This window comes from Petromyzon marinus, chromosome 29 (assembly GCF_048934315.1).
Source record: "Petromyzon marinus isolate PM22_M1 ecotype Great Lakes invasive population chromosome 29, UKy_Petmar_22M1.pri1.0, whole genome shotgun sequence".
Taxonomy (NCBI): Eukaryota; Metazoa; Chordata; class Hyperoartia; order Petromyzontiformes; family Petromyzontidae; genus Petromyzon; species Petromyzon marinus.
In genome coordinates, this window is record NC_133695.1 from 11,136,228 (window position 1) to 11,155,002 (window position 18,775).

The 18,775-nt window shown below is 49.1% G+C and overlaps 1 protein-coding gene across 2 annotated transcripts in view; it reads left to right on the forward strand.

Annotated features, from left to right (window-relative positions):
- Positions 1–18,775, forward strand: part of ASPG (asparaginase) — a 50,531-nt gene that overhangs the window by 21,702 nt on the left and 10,054 nt on the right. For both annotated transcript variants that reach the window (XM_032962621.2, XM_032962622.2), the window contains exons 7-12: positions 4,790–4,902; positions 6,713–6,898; positions 8,363–8,476; positions 9,486–9,605; positions 11,105–11,200; positions 12,235–12,398. In XM_032962621.2, the coding sequence (XP_032818512.1) occupies positions 4,790–4,902; positions 6,713–6,898; positions 8,363–8,476; positions 9,486–9,605; positions 11,105–11,200; positions 12,235–12,398 (793 nt within the window). The remainder of the gene's footprint in view (positions 1–4,789; positions 4,903–6,712; positions 6,899–8,362; positions 8,477–9,485; positions 9,606–11,104; positions 11,201–12,234; positions 12,399–18,775) is intronic.

Consider the following 18,775-nt stretch of genomic DNA (forward strand, 5'->3'; position numbering starts at 1 on the left):
TGGGGACAGGTTGGCTAAACGGACAACAATAAAAAAGTTAGCAGACTATGAGTAGCGACTCTGCATTTGTGTCATGTCCTCCGGAGAAGTGGGCGACCACCCCCCCCCCCCCCCCCACAACGGCTGAGCTGCACCAGAGGGTTTGTGAAACGGCAAATTTCATTTCAAAAGTCCTCTTCTGAAGGGCAGTGACGTATCTGCAGTAGCGATCAGGGACACACCCTCCATGTCACAACACCGCAGCTGAATCCCTTGACACCAAGTCCGCCCAAATTTAAACTGTGGGGGGTGTGCCTCCTACTCTGCCATGCACGTGGGGGGCTTGGTCCAATCCCTGATCACCGTCGCAGTCACTTAGAACAATAATAATAAACCGAATCTGTTCATCCGTAGCTATGCAAAATGGTTTCTTATGTCCCCCGTATGCTGCAGGGGTGCACATTTAACAAGTGTGATTTTAATCGCGGGTGAGTTCACACCGGCTACATTGGGTTCGGCCTCATGGCAAGGATCTGGCTAAATTAAATAGTCGCAGGTGTATGACCGTTTTCAACGACGCGCCCGTTATTGTTGTAAGTTGGAGTGCAATTGTGAATTTGGTTGTGAGAATCGTTCTTCCAACTTAGCGGTAGGCAGACATTGTAATATTCGGCACGTTAAACGCACGTGCACGTGACAATTTAATTTGTTGTGGCTGTGCTGGGTGATGGAGGGCATCGCAATACAATTTGGGCACATCATCACTATGAGGCGTAACCCAAAAGTCAACTTTGAATGATCAAATATGCCTTTTGCTGTCATATTCTGAATGGAGACGAAGTGCCTTGGACTTCCACCTTAATTCATGCAAATGGCACAAATTTTGAGTGTCCTTGGGAGTTTCCTCACATTTTTGTGGCAGCTTTAGTTTCCTCTGCCAGTCTGTTAACAATCTCCCCTGATGGAATACACAGTAGTAATAATAATAATAATTAAAAACACTTGAAGCCAATGAATACAACCTGAAACAACACTCAGGTAGAACTATGTAGTGTGCATTTGTAGCATGCCATGTGTTGTACGCATGGCATGCCTGTGTGGAAATGGTTTTAACTCGGTTTGAGAAATTTAGGTAGTGTTACTTTATGGGGTGGTTTAATTGCCACGTGCGTGTGTGTGTGTGTGTGAGAATTTTGAAGCGGATACCACGAATGTGTTTTTGTCTTGGATTTATATTACGCGCACACATTTTATCCTGTACAGCTCTCTGAAACCGCTTGGTTTTCTGTTGCACTAAGGACATCTTTTTAAAATAATCACTGGCCGTAAACCCAAACTCTCATGGATGCATTCCTTAACCTCCCATTGTCTCTTTTTAAGAATAAAAAAACATTACCTCCCTGTGAAGTCATTTGGTTTACATTGCATGAGCTACCAATTGTCTGACATTTCATAACAACCTCGTGCTATCCAAAGAAAACTTCCCCACACTGTCAGGCACTGACAAACGTTGCGTATTTCTGATCTATGTATATACATTTAACTTCTTTTGCACCCTACATAACCAAACCGTGCTTATCGGAGGTGCGGGAATGGCTCATGCCAACTGGATGGCCACGTGCAAAGCAATATTTTGGTTGTGCCCACTTTGTTTTCCTTACCAGAAGTGTTTTTTTTTTTTAAATCAAACCAGGGGACGGTCATCTTCTTCGTTCTTTCGGCAAAGTCACGTAGAATGGAAATAAAATAATAAAAAATAAAAGCGCTGTCGTCCCGACAGTTCTGTTCCTTCACCTGAAGAAGGCTACTTGTGTTGTGGCCGAAACGTCGTGAGAATTTAATTTTATTACGTTTTATTTTTATTATTTTATTCTCATTCTACGTGACTTTTACCGAAAGAACTAAGAAGATGAATCCCTGCAGTCACGAAAGCTTTAAATCGAAACAACGTGACTTTACCGAAAGAACCAAGAAGATGAATCCCTGCAGTCACGAAAGCTTTAAATCGAAACGGGGAAGGTCCTCAAGCGTACGGTCAGACGGGGTTGGATGGGGCAATGCGTGGGGTGAAGCGGAACTGTAACTGGGGTCCCACGTGGGTTGAGGGGGGGGGGGTAGTGAATGATAACAGTGGGAGAGGCATAGTGGAGGGAAGAGCGATCCTTTGGAGTGTTGGTGACGGGAGGCAAATGAGGGTCTGGTTAAGTTGGGCGACTCGTGGTGGCGGTGTGTTCTTGTATGCTGAAGCGGAGTTTATTTTTTTTAAAGAACTTGCTTATTTCGGAAAGGGTTTATTTAAAATGTTTCGCACTAGAGCTGTAACAATGTCAGCAGCGTGCCGTATTTTTGTTTCGTCAACGACCATGATCAATCCACTGCTGGATGAAGGGCTCCCCAATCCTGCGCCAATAGAAGTGTGCGTCAGTTGTTGGAGATCAAGCGAACGATCCTGACCGAAAATCAGCCTGTTAGGAAAACTCTTCTCGAGCAAAGCATTCAGGAAACGCGCTGCTATGGTGTCGGGAGCAGTAGCACGCGCTTGGTGTTGGTGTGCTCGATGGAATGATCCAAAACCTCATAATTCAGTAGAACGCCCAGGTGCACATAGTCTTAATACGATGTTCCCACTGTTTTGCCTGAAGCGTTTGCTGCGAGGTTGTTGTTGACAGTGACTCTGCATCGCCAGCGAAAGCACATTTTTGTAGCCGTTGCAGAGGTTTGTGGTTCCGTTCCACTGGCGGTCTTGATTTAATACTGCGGTGTGCGTTGGCCAGAAATACAGCACTTCAGTGTATGTTTATCTTTTGCACTGTACGTAGCCAATCGTGCTAATCAGAGGTAAGGGTGAAGGGCAAAAAAAAAAGACATAGATAGCTGTTCTAAAGAAATTAGTTTTCTTTGTAGATGTAAAAGTGCACAGCTCTGGTGGCTTCCTAACACCGGAAGGAAGAGCGTTCCAGACGGCCGCAGAAGCGCATCTGAAAGTGCGCGATGCAGTGACCGTCTTTGTTCGATAGCCAGCCAAAAGCCGCTGCGAGGACGTGATTCTGTGACATTGTTGCAGAGAGTAGAGGTGGGCAGTGTGTGGTTGGCGTTGTGGTCCAAATTGGTCAACTTTAAATATTTACTGGCAATTGATTGAATTTGGTAAATACCACACGGCAACATTGCCCGCTACAGGAAAACTATACCCGCCACGCCGTTCTTAGAAGAGCATTGCGCTTTTTCTAAGAATGCCGTGAAAACAAACTGGAACAATTTGCTTGTGTGTTTAGCAATAAGGCGACGATGCTGAACACCATCAAATCTCATGTGTGGTGTGTGTGTGTGCGTTCGCTAACAGCACTTGAACCTTATGGCGGGACCTCGGGATCCCATAAACCCCCGGCTCTCGCATAAATAAACATTATATTACAATGTAAACATTATATATAATATATAACGTAAACATTATATTACAATGTAAACATTATATTACAATGTAAACATTATATTACAATGTAAACATTATATTACAATGTAAACATTATATTACAATGTAAACACATTATATTACAATGTAAACACATTATATATCAATGTAAACATATTACAATGTAAACATATGATATCTATAATGTAAGCATTATATTACAATGTAAACATATTATATATATATTATAATGTAAACATTATATTACAATGTAAACATTATATTATATAATATAAACATTACATTACAATGTAAACATATTATAGAATATGTAAACATTATATTACAATGTAAACATTATATATTATATAATGTAAACATTATGACAATGTACATATTATATATAATGTAAACATTATATTACAATGTAAACATTATATATTATATATAATGTAAACATTATATTACAATGTAAACATTATATATGATATATAATGTAAACATTATATTACAATGTAAACATTATATATGATATATAATGTAAACATTATATTATAATGTAAACAAAAACTTATCTCTTCTTCACCATTGGGTGTGAAGGATGGTGGCAAGTGTTGTCTTGTTAAACTATGCCTTTACAACTGAAAACTACTTAGCTGAAGTACCTCTATTTAAAAGCACTATCGAAAAAATAATTTACACCCCTCTGTCAATCATCGTGTTTCTCAGTGTGGATTTGTGAACACACTTTGTAAACAGTACATAAAATAGTACGCATTTTTAATGCGCTGTTCATATTGTAACAAGCGTTTATACCAATGTTACTCTACAGAGTGGGTCACCGCTCCTCATATCCGCATTGATACGAGTGGTATGTGGGGACTATGGCTTAACCGCAAAAAAACCTATCTGCCCAGATGAATACGGACAAGAGAAGTATTATCAAACAGGAGGAATTAACGGTGCGACGCACCTGTTAAATATCTGCAGGTAATAGAGTTGTCATCGATTGATCCTGGCTGCAAACATTGGTAGGTCACAAATAATAATGAAGATAAGAGAGCAGTTTCATTGTATTTTGCCTACCGTTATGACAAATAAAGGATTTAAGTCTTGGGCAGTTTGAGCAGCTTTGGATAAGACTCGTGATCCTGCCCATACCCGAGCACGGAGTGCGCATTCGCCCTCGCTGCGCTTGGACGACGTGACAACAGAATGGGACGCGGCGTTTATGTGCGCCGTGGGGATGGAGTGGCCAAAAAATAAATACGTTTGTTACGATTTTGACTCGCGTTTATGCGGGACCCCGGGGTCTGGCCAATAAGGTTCACTTGCCCCAACAGTGTGTAAGGGCTACCACTGTGAATCTCTGCGTTTGTACGTGCGTGTTGCTTGCAGTCACCTGGGAGGAGGTGTGGAGATCCAACACCACGCGCCCGTTCTGCGTGCACACCAACATGAACCGTAATGTGGGCCTCCTTCGGCTCTTCCCCGGCATCACAGCCGCCACGGTGTGTTCTGCAGGACCTCGCCTGCTGTGCCGCTGCTGTGTGGGGGGTGGGGGGGGCGACAGTGATGCAGACTGCGAGAGCGAGGCTTCTAAATTGACAACTAATTTTTTATACTCTTTGGTTCTATTCGGTAAAGTCACGTAGGTAAAAATAAAATAACAAAAAATCACGACGTTTCGGCCACAATACAAGTGGCCTTCATCAGGTGAAGGGACAGTCCCTTCACCTGGACAGTCCAGTACCTTCACCTGATGAAGGCCGCTTGTGTTGTGGCCGAAACGTCGTGATTTTTTGTTATTTTATTTTTACCTACGCGACTTTACCGAATAGAACCAAGGAGTATGGATCCTTGCAGTCACGAAAGCTTCAAATCTAGAACTTTTTCAACGCACCTGCGATGATTGGTATGGTTTGCCGATGTACGGTGCGAAAGAAGTTCAACATTATGTGTGGACAGGTTTGCCACTTTCCACTGTAGACCAAACCCTGACATGTTTCTCGGTGAGCCTGGGTCTTTCATCAATCCTGTGCAGAATCCTGCGATGATGATTAACTCTACCGGTACTAGTTCTCAGTACAAAATAAATTCCTGATGCCCAAAACCCGATGCCAATTTCCCAGACTGCCCGAGTTTGATAGGTGGCAACTCAAGACAACGGTAGTGATTCATCACTATCCTTGCTCACAACTCAATACTTATTGGAGATTGAGCTATTGGAAGAAAAATTGTGTTTTTTTTTTACATTTTTGTCTGATTTAGATAACAATACATGATTCTATATAGGCCTATATTATGGCAATACAGAGCTGTTGCCAACTGCACTTTGGCTTGGCACATAGCAGCGTGTCATCAAAGCCAAGATTAAAAGACAGTGGCTGTGCTGGGAGCCGAGGCTTGTGGAATGAGAGAGACCTCTTCCTTGCGGGCAAATTACAACGCTACTGTTGGCCACATGCGGTGCGAAAGAAGTTCTACATATGTACAGGAGAGCAGGTGTGCGGCCAGCCACAAATGTTTTCCCTTTCATACGACAGTTGAAAAATCAACCGACGATTCGTTTCGCAACTCTCAGTCTGGTAATTAAATGGCATCAGGAGTTTCTTGATGTATAATAATGATGCATAGCGTCCTTGCCCCCCCCCGCCCACCTCGTGTAAGCGTATCACAGGCAGTGCTCGGTTACGTGATGTGTGAACGTGTTTATCTGAACCGCATTTTACCCCGGGGGACTCTCTAAATCTCTAGCATCTGTCAAGGAAAAAGCGGTGAACAAAACGCGAATTCAGCGCTGCCCTTTGTGCAGAAGAAAGCAATCGCTACGAATCCCGTTGATGGCATTTTGTTTTTATATTAAAATGCAACTGGCACTTCGCTTGGACGGAATCGTTGGTTACAGCCGCGGAAAAACTAAAATCTGATCGAGGACCCCGACCTGTGGAGGAAAAGGGCTGCTCTCTCCCTCCCTCTGACGACGGCTACAGACCTCGCTGAACCGCGCTCAAACGCAGCGTAGGAGATGCGCGTCCACCTTCCGCAAACGTAAGAACAAATAGTCGCCGGAACAACTGCGACCCGCGGTGAAGTCCAAAACGGTCAAACGAATCGCCGTCATCTTTGCAACGGCCTTGGGCGATGTCGCTGCGAATCGCACCGGCGGCGCCTGCCACTGCCTCCTTGGATTGGTCGAAACAAAACAAAAAAACAAAAACATTGGCGTTCAACTTTAACGCAGTTGTACGAAAGCGGTAGAGAGCGAGGGAGCGCGGGAAAGTAAAATTGCGGCTGTGTCTGCGTGTGCTTGTGCGCCAGGTGCGAGCCTTCCTGCAGCCGCCCATGGAGGGCGTGGTACTGGAGTCGTACGGTACGGGCAACGCGCCCGACAACCGGCCTGACCTGCTCGGCGAGCTGCGCGGCGCGACAGCCCGCGGGGTCCTCGTCGTCAACTGCACGCAGTGCCTGCGGGGCTCTGTGTGCGAGACCTACGCCACCGGCAAGGTGGTGCCCCCCCCCCCACCCCCCCCACCCCCCCCCCCCCACCCCCAACCTCCCTCTGCTGCCTCCCCTCCTCCGCTGCCGCGTCGTCACGCTCGTCGTACGTGCGAGCGGGTATTTTGTACCATCGGACACTCCACCCCAAGTCCCAATCGGTGATGGGGCGGTTGTGGAGAGAGTGGAGAGTTTCCCATGCCTGGGCGGTGTGCTTATGACCGGCTCCAGTTTTAACAGCAGAGGTCTCACTCCGAATCAGTCGAGCGGCAATATCTTTTCATCGGTTGCGTAACGCTGTGTGGAAGCTACCTGGTCTGTCGCTCCGCAACTAAGCTTCAGGTCTTCTCGGCCACGGTCATTCCCTCCCTTATCTACGCTTGCGAAACGTGGACCCCCCTAATGGAACATCTTCGCCGGTTATAAACATTTAGGCTGGCCTGCCTACGATCCATCCTGGGTTTAACCAGACTGGATTGTGTGAGGAGCTCACAAATCCTTGAAAGATCTGGGCAGGGTCCCATCGGTGAGCTCCTCCGGCGGGGAAGGCTGCGATGGCCAGGTCATGTAGCCCGCATGCCCAGCCACCGCATGCCGAAACAGCTTTTGTTCGGCCGGATCGAGGGGGCTAAGCGGGCTCGGCACGGGCTAGAGAAGAGATGGAGTGATGTGGTACAGGAGAACGTGGAGCTGAGTGAACTTGCCGATGACTGGTACCAGCGGTGTCAAGATCGGCCTCTGTGGAGGAGGCTCGTGAAGGACGCTACTGGGCAGTTGGAGGTAGTCGTCCTCCAACAACAACGGAGGGCGGAGGAGTGACGCTCACAACAACGAGCGGAGCGCCGGGTGGCTAAAGCACAGCAGGTTGGCACAGTAGGGGGCACAGGTGGTGCATCAGCCAGTTGTCTCAGTCAGTCGACCCGTGGCACCTGGGTCTGCCCCGTGACCTCCTGCCAGCGGGCGTTCGACACTTTACGTGGCCTCAGGGTGCACATAGCCTGGCACAAGCGTCGTGGTGACGTCACCGCCACTTAGTGGCGAATGGCGGTTGTTGTTGTTGTTGTGTGATATAATGTGTGGGGGCAGCGGTGGCGCAGCGGCAAGCACGCTGTGCTGCGTTTGAACTTCTTTCGCACCATACGTAGCCAACCGTGCTAGTCCGAGGTGCGAATCCGGAGACTAGTTCGGTTCCTGCTCGCGGCCGATTATTTGAACCGGTCCTGCGGCTCCCCCATATCGACTCTGCCTTAAATGAGTACCTGGCGTGGTGTGTAAACATGGTCACGAGAGAGGTAATTGCCGGCCGGGTGCTGTGCTGGCCACCCACCCCCTCGTGCCGGACCGGTCCTCGTAGGTGCTTGCTATAACGGCACTTGCCCCAAAAGTCGTCTTCAGGACACGGGGGGGGCGGTGTGTGTGTGTGTGCTGTGGGTGACGATCTTGTGCCACTCGTCTCGTTGACGTGCGACCAAGGTGCTGAATGACAACGGCGTCATTCCTGGAGGAGACATGACCCCCGAGGCTGCCCTGGCCAAGCTCTCCTACATCCTGGGGAAGGAGAAGCTGAGCTTGAAGAAGCGGCGTGAGGTGGGTGCCCCCCGCCCCCCACCCGCCCCCTCCACGTTGCTTGCTTCCCACAGCGACTCTGGACAGCCAATGCAGAGCAAATGTTAGAGATGCAGCTTCCAGGTGATGAGGCCATTCACTTGCTTTGTCTGAGATTTAGTGTGTGTGTAACCTGGCGACCCGGGTTCGAATCCTGCTCGGTCAACACCAGTGACAAGTAGCTAATCTGATCCTGGGCCTCGCCTAGGTCGACTCTGCTTCAAATGAGTACCGGGTCTAATGTGTTAACAACGCCACTGGGGAAACAAAGGCGGCCGGGTGTGGTGCTGGCCATCCACCTCCTCTTGTGCAGTTCTGGCCTTCATAGATGCTCGGTAACAGCACTTTCCCCAACATCGTAGGTGACGGGGAAGGACAACAAACACAAAAATCCGTTCTAAAGGAATGAGGTTTGAATCTATATTTAAAAGTGGCTTCATAATATCGAAAAGAAGAGTGTTCCATACGGCCGCAGAAGCGCATCTGAAAGCGTGCGATGCGGTGACTGTCTTTGTTTGACGCCTAGCCAAAAGCCGCTGTGAGGATGACCGGAGTTCGCTTGATTGTTTATGGTCCTTGACGAGATTGGCAAGATATTGTGAATTGCAGAACATTATGATCGTACTTGCATCTGGTGAAACCCAACTAACCTGTTGCGTTTACATTTTGTGAGTCGTCATGGCTGCAAGGGAACGCGTGAGGCTAAATGTTCACCGTTCGGAAAGTTTATTTAACAATTTGTAACTCCCAAAGTGCCGCAGTGCTACGCGTTGGGCACCAGAGGGCAGTGCATAAAATCCTCTTTCATACCGCACCTCTATGCTCCTTCACCGAGCTGCACTGCCCAGTACAGTGACGTATGGCCAAACAGAGGCCGCACGACCCGTAAGGTATTCGCGGCGATGCCGTGCGCGACGCTGCAGTACGCAAACCCATGCCTGGAATCTTCGTGAACCACCGTGCTGCTCGTTTTTCCCTGGGCGCGGTGCAGATGCTGTCGGAAAACCTACGTGGCGAGATGACGGCCCTGCGCCAGGGTCCCACCATCTCGCTGCGCGACAGCAAGTTCATTCAGTTTGTGGCGCGGGCTCTGAGCGTCAGCAGCAAGGAGGCAAGTTTCAACCGGGGCGGGGGACGGTGGGAGGGTGGAGGGTACGGAACAAAAGTTGCGGAAAGCGACGAGTGAAGCGTGCGAGCGACGACGCGGGTAGGAGGGGGCCGGGGTGTCGTCGGGGGGGGGGGGGGGGGGTTTCGAAGCAACATTGCGGTTTGGAGCATTTGGCTGCTAGAAATTTCCATGTTGGGGCCGTCCTCTGCGTGGTCGGGTCGTTTCTGAAGAAGAGCGACCGAAACGGCTCGGTGAGCATCGCCGAGTGAAATGAACAAAAAAATGGTGTGGCTTCGTTTTGTGGCTTTGCAACCTCTAGCCAATTCACCGCCACAGCCTCTTGTGTGTGCATCCTTGTCGTGTACCGACCCGATCAGCTGTCCATGCACCCTGCTCGCTTAAATAATGTGGTGTTAATTTTTATTACGTGTATATGCTTAAGTTTTTTTTTACACGTGACATTTCATGTTAAAGATGATTAATCTGCAACGTGTTGTAATGAGATTTAGTTGTAACCCTGCTTTATTAAACCTGATAACGATAGATTTTTATTCACAAATTAACCAAGGGTTGCTTTGTGACCCTGGTTGATGAAACTCCACGTGACCACCACCGGTACATGATTTATCTCGCTTGTACCCCCTAGACCCACTCGGACCTATTTTATTAATTTGCCAGGTAAGGCCCACTGAACTATATAGCTATTTCAGAAGCGACCTGGCCACAAATGATAGCTCAACGAAGTGGGTTATGTGGAAATTTATAGCAGCCAAATACTCTAAACGCACGTTTTTAAATGTGGAGGGGAAAACCCGGAGGACCCAGAGAAATATCCATGCAACCACGGGGAGAGAGACGCGCAAACTCCGAATATACAGGTGTCAGGGTTGGGATCTGAACCCACGACTTCCTGTATACCGGGCGAGGTAGTTAACATATCGCCACTGGATACCCACGGGGGGTACCCATGGGAAGTCTGATTGCCACAGGTTAAGCCCCAGAGGCGGTGACGTGGCCTAGCACCACCGCATTTGCAGGTTCTGGAGGTTCACGCTTCTAATCCAGCAGGCTGCCCTCTTTATCACTGCAGTGGTGCGGTGTTACCCATGATGTACTACACGCCGTCTGCTTCACTCGGCTGACGTGAAATATCCTGTGCTGGCGTCACGGCCCAGATTTGGAAAATTCCAAAAAATACTCCGTAAATTTACTCTGTTGCGATTGGCACACGGCAGCAGTCATCGCCCTCCACTGACCGGCACGACTAACCGCCCACTTGTAGGACCACGGTCCTGAGTCACCTTTGTGTGCCACGCACTCGCACAGCAAACACATTTGTGTTGAGATGGGGATGGAGATGTTTGAGTTGCTTATCACGTGTAAAGACGCCCCGAGATGCCCCCGACCCACAGAGGGTGCAAACATCAAAACCCTAGCAATAATCGTCCTCGTTGATTATTCGCCGCTGCCGTTCGTCACGTTTGCGTCGACTCCGGGCGCAGGAGCTGGAGGCTGTGCGTGATGCCATCGCGCCCATCCTGGCATGTGCTGCAGCCAAGGCGGGAGACATCCACACAATGGAGGCCCTTCATGAGCTGGTACGCGGAGATTTTGTGGACGCGATATTTCTGTCGTGGGGTGGTGGGGGGGGGGCAGTGGCTTGCAAGTGCTCGTGGGTCACGTGACGATAATTTTGCCCCCTCCTGGAGTGAGCAAATGACCGGGGTGAGTGTGAACGTCTTCCTGGCAGGCTGTGTGTATTATTCTGACAGTCGTGCAGTATTGACAGCGTTGTAATATGTAACAAGAAAGGGAACTGCCACTGAGAATGTCTCGTGGATCTCAGTTCGAGTAGAGTGCTCTCGATGTTGGCACTGTTGGCTACGTATGGTGTGAAAGAAGTTCTCCACACACAACACTGGACTTGATCTTCCACGAAGCTCATAGCCCACCTTAACTAAACGACATCGGCAGAAACCATGGCAGATACGGATACCTGATACAAAAATGTAAAATTTAAAAACTCTCCAGTCACGTGCGACTGTGGTTATTCGGACGACCATGTAACCACGCAATGCCCCGATCCACAAATACGAATGAGACATCGCAGTGATGATAACACTCCGCTGGTCATGATGCGTTTGTTTGGCTTGACCACCTGAATTTGAAATTGTAGTTGCCCTGCATCTACATCGGCCATTTGAAAGAAGAAGAGCGTTAACGTTTTCGGCTGAGGTCCGAAAAATATTGCGGGCGCAGTACACGCATTGAGGGTTCGGCATCGATTATCGGGGATGGAGCAGCAGGTGGCTGCGGAGCCTCGCTCGCTCAACACACAAACACACGGGTGGGACGTTATTGGTCAATACTGACGGTCTGGAGCACAGCTCTTTACAGTTCTGTGTGTTTCAATTATGGCATAGAAGTGCACCGTCAAACCTCGCTAATTTGAATTAGCTTGCCATGTAAAAAAATATAATGAGCAATTCTGCAAGTTCACCCTTTGCTCGAGTAGGTTCGCGTCTCTCCGGGCAAACGCTTGGTTGCCCGGCGGCCCGGCCCTGGCGTGGCACGAGTTCGATCTGCCCGTGCTCTTAGATGGCTAACGCGGCGTGCACACACGGGGGAGCAGGGTATGAACCTGAGCGACCAGGACTACGACGGGCGCACGGCGCTGCACGTGGCGGCGTGCGAGGGGAACCTGATGCTCGTGGACCACCTGCTGGGCTACGGCGCCACCGTCTACGCCAAGGATCGCTACGGCTGCACCCCGCTGCGCAACGCCGTCATGTTCCGGTGGGCGTGTGTGCGAGTGCGCGCGTGGCACCGGGAACCGTGGGCGAGTTCCGTGCTACGTGGTCGTCCCGAGTTTGTTTGTACCCCCCCACCCCGCCGCCGCCGCCGCCGCGCCTCTGTGATTAGCACGGTTGGCTACGTATGGTGCAAAAGAAGGCCAACGTACAGTGAGGGGAAAAAAAGTATTTGATCCCCTGCTGATTTTGTACGTTTGCCCGCCGACGAAGAAATTATCAGTTTATAATTTTAATGGTAGGTTTATTTGAACGGTGAGAGACAGAATAGCAACAAAAAAATCCAGAAAAACGCATGTCAAAAATGTTATAAATTGATTTGCATTTTAATGAGGGAAATAAGTATTTGACCCCCTCTAAATCAGAAAGATTTCTGGCTCCCAGGTGTCTTTTATACAGGTAACGAGCTGAGATTACGAACACTCTTAAAGGGAGTGCTCCTAATCTCAGCTTGTTTCCTGTATAAAAGACACCTGTCCACAGAAGCAATCAATCAATCAGATTCCATACTCTCCACCATGGCCAAGACCAAAGAGCTCTCCAAGGATGTCAGAGACAAGATTGTAGACCTACACAAGGCTGGAATGGGCTACAAGACCATTGCCAAGCAGCTTGGTGAGAAGGTGACAACAGTTGGTGCGATTATTCGCTAATGGAAGAAACACAAAAGAACTGTTAGTCTCACTCGGCCTGGGGCACCATGCAAGATCTCACCTCGTGGAGTTGCAATGATCATGAGAACGGTGAGGAATCAGCCCAGAACTACACGGGAGGATCTTGTCAATGATCTCAAGGCAGCTGGGACCATAGTCACCAAGAAAACAATTGGTAACACACTACGCTGTGAAGGACTGAAATCCTGCAGCGCCCGCAAGGTCCCCCTGCTCAAGAAAGCACATATACACGCCCGTCTGAAGTTTGTCAATGAACATCTGAATGATTCAGAGGAAAACTGGGTGAAAGTGTTGTTGTCAGACGAGAACAAAATGGAGCTCATTGGCATCAACTCAACTCGCCGTGTTTGGAGGAGGAGGAGGAATGCTGCCTATGGCCCCAAGAACACCATCCCCACCGTCAAACATGAAGGTGGAAACATTATGCTTTGGGGGTGTTTTTCTGCTAAGGGGCCAGGACAACTTCACCGCATCAAAGGGACGATGGACGGGGCCATGTACTGTCAAATCTTGGGTGAGAAGCTCCTTCCATCAGCCAGGGCATTGAAAATGGGTCGTGGATGGGTATTCCAGCATGACAATGACCCAAAACACACGGCCAAGGCAACAAAGGAGTGGCTCAAGAAGAAGCACATTAAGGTCCCGGAGTGGCCTAGCCAGTCTCCAGACCTTAATCCCATATAAAATCTGTGGAGGGAGCTGAAGGTTCGAGTTGCCAAACGTCAGCCTCGAAACCTTAATGACATGGAGAAGATCTGCAAAGAGGAGTGGGGCAAAATCCCTCCTGAGATGTGTGCAAACCTGGTGGCCAACTACAAGAAACGTCTGACCTCTGTGATTGCCAACAAGGGTTTTGCCACCAAATACTAAGTCATTTTTTGCAGAGGGGTCAAATACTTATTTCCCTCATTAAAATGCAAATCAATTTATAACATTTTTGACATGCGTTTTTCTGGATTTTCTTGTTGTTATTCTGTCTCTCACTCTTCAAATAAACCTACCATTAAAATTATAGACTGATCATTTCTTTGTCAGTGGGCAAACGTACAAAATCAGCAGGGGATCAAATACTTTTTTCCCTCACTTGTACGTATGTAGTCACACCCGACACGACAGTCTTCCAATAATAGTATTGATTTCTTCCAGCACGGGACACGTGGGTCTTCAAGAATTCCATTCACTCCAAGCGTTCATAGCTCTCTTGTTTCCCTCCACTTATGTGTCCCTCAGCCCCTTTCTCGAAGGTGCCTTGGCACACTTTCCACTCCAAACAATCACCTTCCCACTTTTGTGTTAATGGATCCCCAACCGACCTCCCTGTCAATCGTCCTCTGTTTCTCACTATTTGCTTCTCGTATTTCTCCTCCAATTCCTTCAATTTCCTTGCCTCTAACCAGTCCCCTTTCAGGCCCGTCAACTCGCCAATCTGAGGGCTTTGTTTTTACTTCCTGATTTTCCATGTCACGAGGTGGTGTCCACCCACGTCGGGCGAGTATCGTCTCTAGCGATAGAATCTCTCCACGTGCTTGCCTACCGGCGAGTATCGTCTCTAGCGATACAATCTCTCCACGTGCTTGCCTACCGGCTAGTATCGTCTCTAGCGATACAATCTCTCCACGTGCTTGTGTACCGGCAAGTATCGTCTCTAGTGATACAATCTCTCCACGTGCTTGCCTACCGGCGAGTATCATCACTAGTGATACAATCTCTCCACGTGCTTGTGTACCGGCGAGTATCGTCTCTAGTGATACAATCTCTCCACGTGCTTGCCTACCGGCGAGTATCGTCTCTAGCGATACAATCTCTCCACGTGCTTGCCTACCGGCTAGTATCGTCTCTAGCGATACAATCTCTCCACGTGCTTGTGTACCGGCAAGTATCGTCTCTAGTGATACAATCTCTCCACGTGCTTGCCTACCGGCGAGTATCATCACTAGTGATACAATCTCTCCACGTGCTTGTGTACCGGCGAGTATCGTCTCTAGTGATACAATCTCTCCACGTGCTTGCCTACCGGCGAGTATCGTCTCTAGCGATACAATCTCTCCACGTGCTTGTGTACCGGCAAGTATCGTCTCTAGCGATACAATCTCTCCACGTGCTTGTGTACCGGCGAGTATCGTCTCTAGTGATACAATCTCTCCACGTGCTTGTGTACCGGCGAGTATCGTCTCTAGCGATACAATCTCTCCACGTGCTTGTGTACCGGCGAGTATCGTCTCTAGCGATACAATCTCTCCACGTGCTTGTGTACCGGCGAGTATCGTCTCTAGTGATACAACCTCTCCACGTGCTTGTGTACCGGCGAGTATCGTCTCTAGCGATACAATCTCTCCACGTGCTTGTGTACCGGCGAGTATCGTCTCTAGCGATACAATCTCTCCACGTGCTTGTGTACCGGCGAGTATCGTCTCTAGTGATACAATCTCTCCACGTGCTTGTGTACCGGCGAGTATCGTCTCTAGTGATACTATCTCTCCACGTGCTTGTGTACCGGCGAGTATCGTCTCTAGTGATACTATCTCTCCACGTGCTTGTGTACCGGCGAGTATCGTCTCTAGCGATACAATCTCTCCACGTGCTTGCCTACCGGCGAGTATCGTCTCTAGCGATACAATCTCTCCACGTGCTTGTGTACCGGCGAGTATCGTCTCTAGTGATACAATCTCTCCACGTGCTTGTGTACCGGCGAGTATCGTCACTAGTGATACAATCTCTCCACGTGCTTGTGTACCGGCGAGTATCGTCACTAGCGATACAATCTCTCCACGTGCTTGTGTACCGGCGAGTATCGTCACTAGTGATACAACCTCTCCACGTGCTTGTGTACCGGCGAGTATCGTCTCTAGTGATACAATCTCTCCACGTGCTTGTGTACCGGCGAGTATCGTCTCTAGTGATACTATCTCTCCACGTGCTTGTGTACCGGCGAGTATCGTCTCTAGTGATACTATCTCTCCACGTGCTTGTGTACCGGCGAGTATCGTCTCTAGCGATACAATCTCTCCACGTGCTTGCCTACCGGCGAGTATCGTCTCTAGCGATACAATCTCTCCACGTGCTTGTGTACCGGCGAGTATCGTCTCTAGTGATACAATCTCTCCACGTGCTTGTGTACCGGCGAGTATCGTCACTAGTGATACAATCTCTCCACGTGCTTGTGTACCGGCGAGTATCGTCACTAGCGATACAATCTCTCCACGTGCTTGTGTACCGGCGAGTATCATCACTAGTGATACAATCTCTCCACGTGCTTGTGTACCGGCGAGTATCATCACTAGTGATACAATCTCTCCACGTGCTTGCCTACCGGCGAGTATCGTCTCTAGCGATACAATCTCTCCACGTGCTTGTGTACCGGCAAGTATCATCACTAGTGATAGAATCTCTCCACGTGCTTGCCTACCGGCGAGTATCATCACTAGCGATACAATCTCTCCACGTGCTTGTGTACCGGCGAGTATCGTCTCTAGCGATACAATCTCTCCACGTGCTTGTGTACCGGCGAGTATCGTCACTAGCGATAGAATCTCTCCACGTGCTTGCCTACCGGCGAGTATCGTCTCTAGCGATACAATCTCTCCACGTGCTTGTGTACCGGCGAGTATCGTCTCTAGTGATACAATCTCTCCACGTGCTTGCCTACCGGCGAGTATCGTCTCTAGCGATACAATCTCTCCACGTGCTTGTGTACCGGCGAGTATCGTCACTAGTGGTACAATCTCTCCACGTGCTTGTGTACCGGCGAGTATCGTCACTAGTGATACAATCTCTCCACGTGCTTGCCTACCGGCGAGTATCGTCTCTAGCGATACAATCTCTCCACGTGCTTGTGTACCGGCGAGTATCGTCTCTAGTGATACAATCTCTCCACGTGCTTGTGTACCGGCGAGTATCGTCTCTAGCGATACAATCTCTCCACGTGCTTGCCTACCGGCGAGTATCGTCACTAGTGATACAATCTCTCCACGTGCTTGCCTACCGGCGAGTATCGTCTCTAGCGATACAATCTCTCCACGTGCTTGTGTACCGGCGAGTATCGTCTCTAGCGATACAATCTCTCCACGTGCTTGTGTACCGGCGAGTATCGTCTCTAGCGATAGAATCTCTCCACGTGCTTGCCTACCGGCGAGTATCATCACTAGTGATACAATCTCTCCACGTGCTTGTGTACCGGCGAGTATCGTCTCTAGCGATAGAATCTCTCCACGTGCTTGCCTACCGGCGAGTATCATCACTAGTGATACAATCTCTCCACGTGCTTGTGTACCGGCAAGTATCGTCTCTAGCGATACAATCTCTCCACGTGCTTGCCTACCGGCGAGTATCATCACTAGCGATAGAATCTCTCCACGTGCTTGTGTACCGGCAAGTATCGTCTCTAGTGATACAATCTCTCCACGTGCTTGCCTACCGGCGAGTATCGTCTCTAGCGATAGAATCTCTCCACGTGCTTGTGTACCGGCAAGTATCGTCTCTAGTGATACAATCTCTCCACGTGCTTGCCTACCGGCGAGTATCGTCTCTAGCGATAGAATCTCTCCACGTGCTTGCCTACCGGCGAGTATCATCACTAGTGATACAATCTCTCCACGTGCTTGTGTACCGGCGAGTATCGTCTCTAGTGATACAATCTCTCCACGTGCTTGCGTACCGGCGAGTATCGTCTCTAGTGATACAATCTCTCCACGTGCTTGTGTACCGGCGAGTATCGTCTCTAGTGATACAATCTCTCCACGTGCTTGCCTACCGGCGACTATCGTCTCTAGTGATACAATCTCTCCACGTGCTTGTGTACCAGCGAGTATCATCATTAGTCGTACAATCTCTCCACGTGCTTGTGTACCGGCGAGTATCATCTCTAGTGATACAATCTCTCCACGTGCTTGTGTACTCTATGCCGCTGTTCTGCCGACCCCTGCTGGATTTTGTGTTTTTTTTAGCCGAACAATGCTCTAGGTGGTTTTACAAGTGAAATGTTCACGGTATTGCGCGTCTCGTCGCTGCTCAGATGGGCCGTGACAATTGTTCGTCAACTCTGTCGGCGGGGTGAGACTGAAGCGATTGTAATAATAATTGCCGTGTTAAGCGTTTGTGCGCTACGCGCTCATTTTTATTTGTTTGCTTATGTCGGGTGGTGGAGGGTTTCGCAACAAACAATTTTGCCAGACCCATTAAATAGTGGCCTCATCCAGAATTAAAATCGAGTCATATTGATTGCGAAAAACCAATACCTACTGCATATTGACTAAACGCAATATCTGCTTTGGAATCTGTCGGTAAACACGGCCGTCCCTGGCAGGTTAGCAACAATACAGGTATCAAAGGCTTGATGGGTAACTTATTTCCCAATAACAATACTACCGGATGGGGCGTGGAGTGCAGCCGTCGTGTTCACGGCTAAAGATGTCATCATGGCTCAAATTTTCCGTTAAAAATGTCAAAGCAACTTGGGGGCCCCAATCGCGTGGATGCCGCTCTTGCTTGAAAGGATTGTCCATCTTGGAACTGAAAGCCTCCCCCCCCACCCCTCCTCCTGTGCGCCAGGCGGTGGCGATAGCCTGTAGTTCGGCCCTTTGGAGGCGGCAGCGGGGGTTGTGGTGAATTGCCGCACACACGTGGTTTCCCTGGCTCAACCAGGAGAATGCGGTACAGCAAAAATGTGGGCACCACCTTTTGCGTCTCCAGG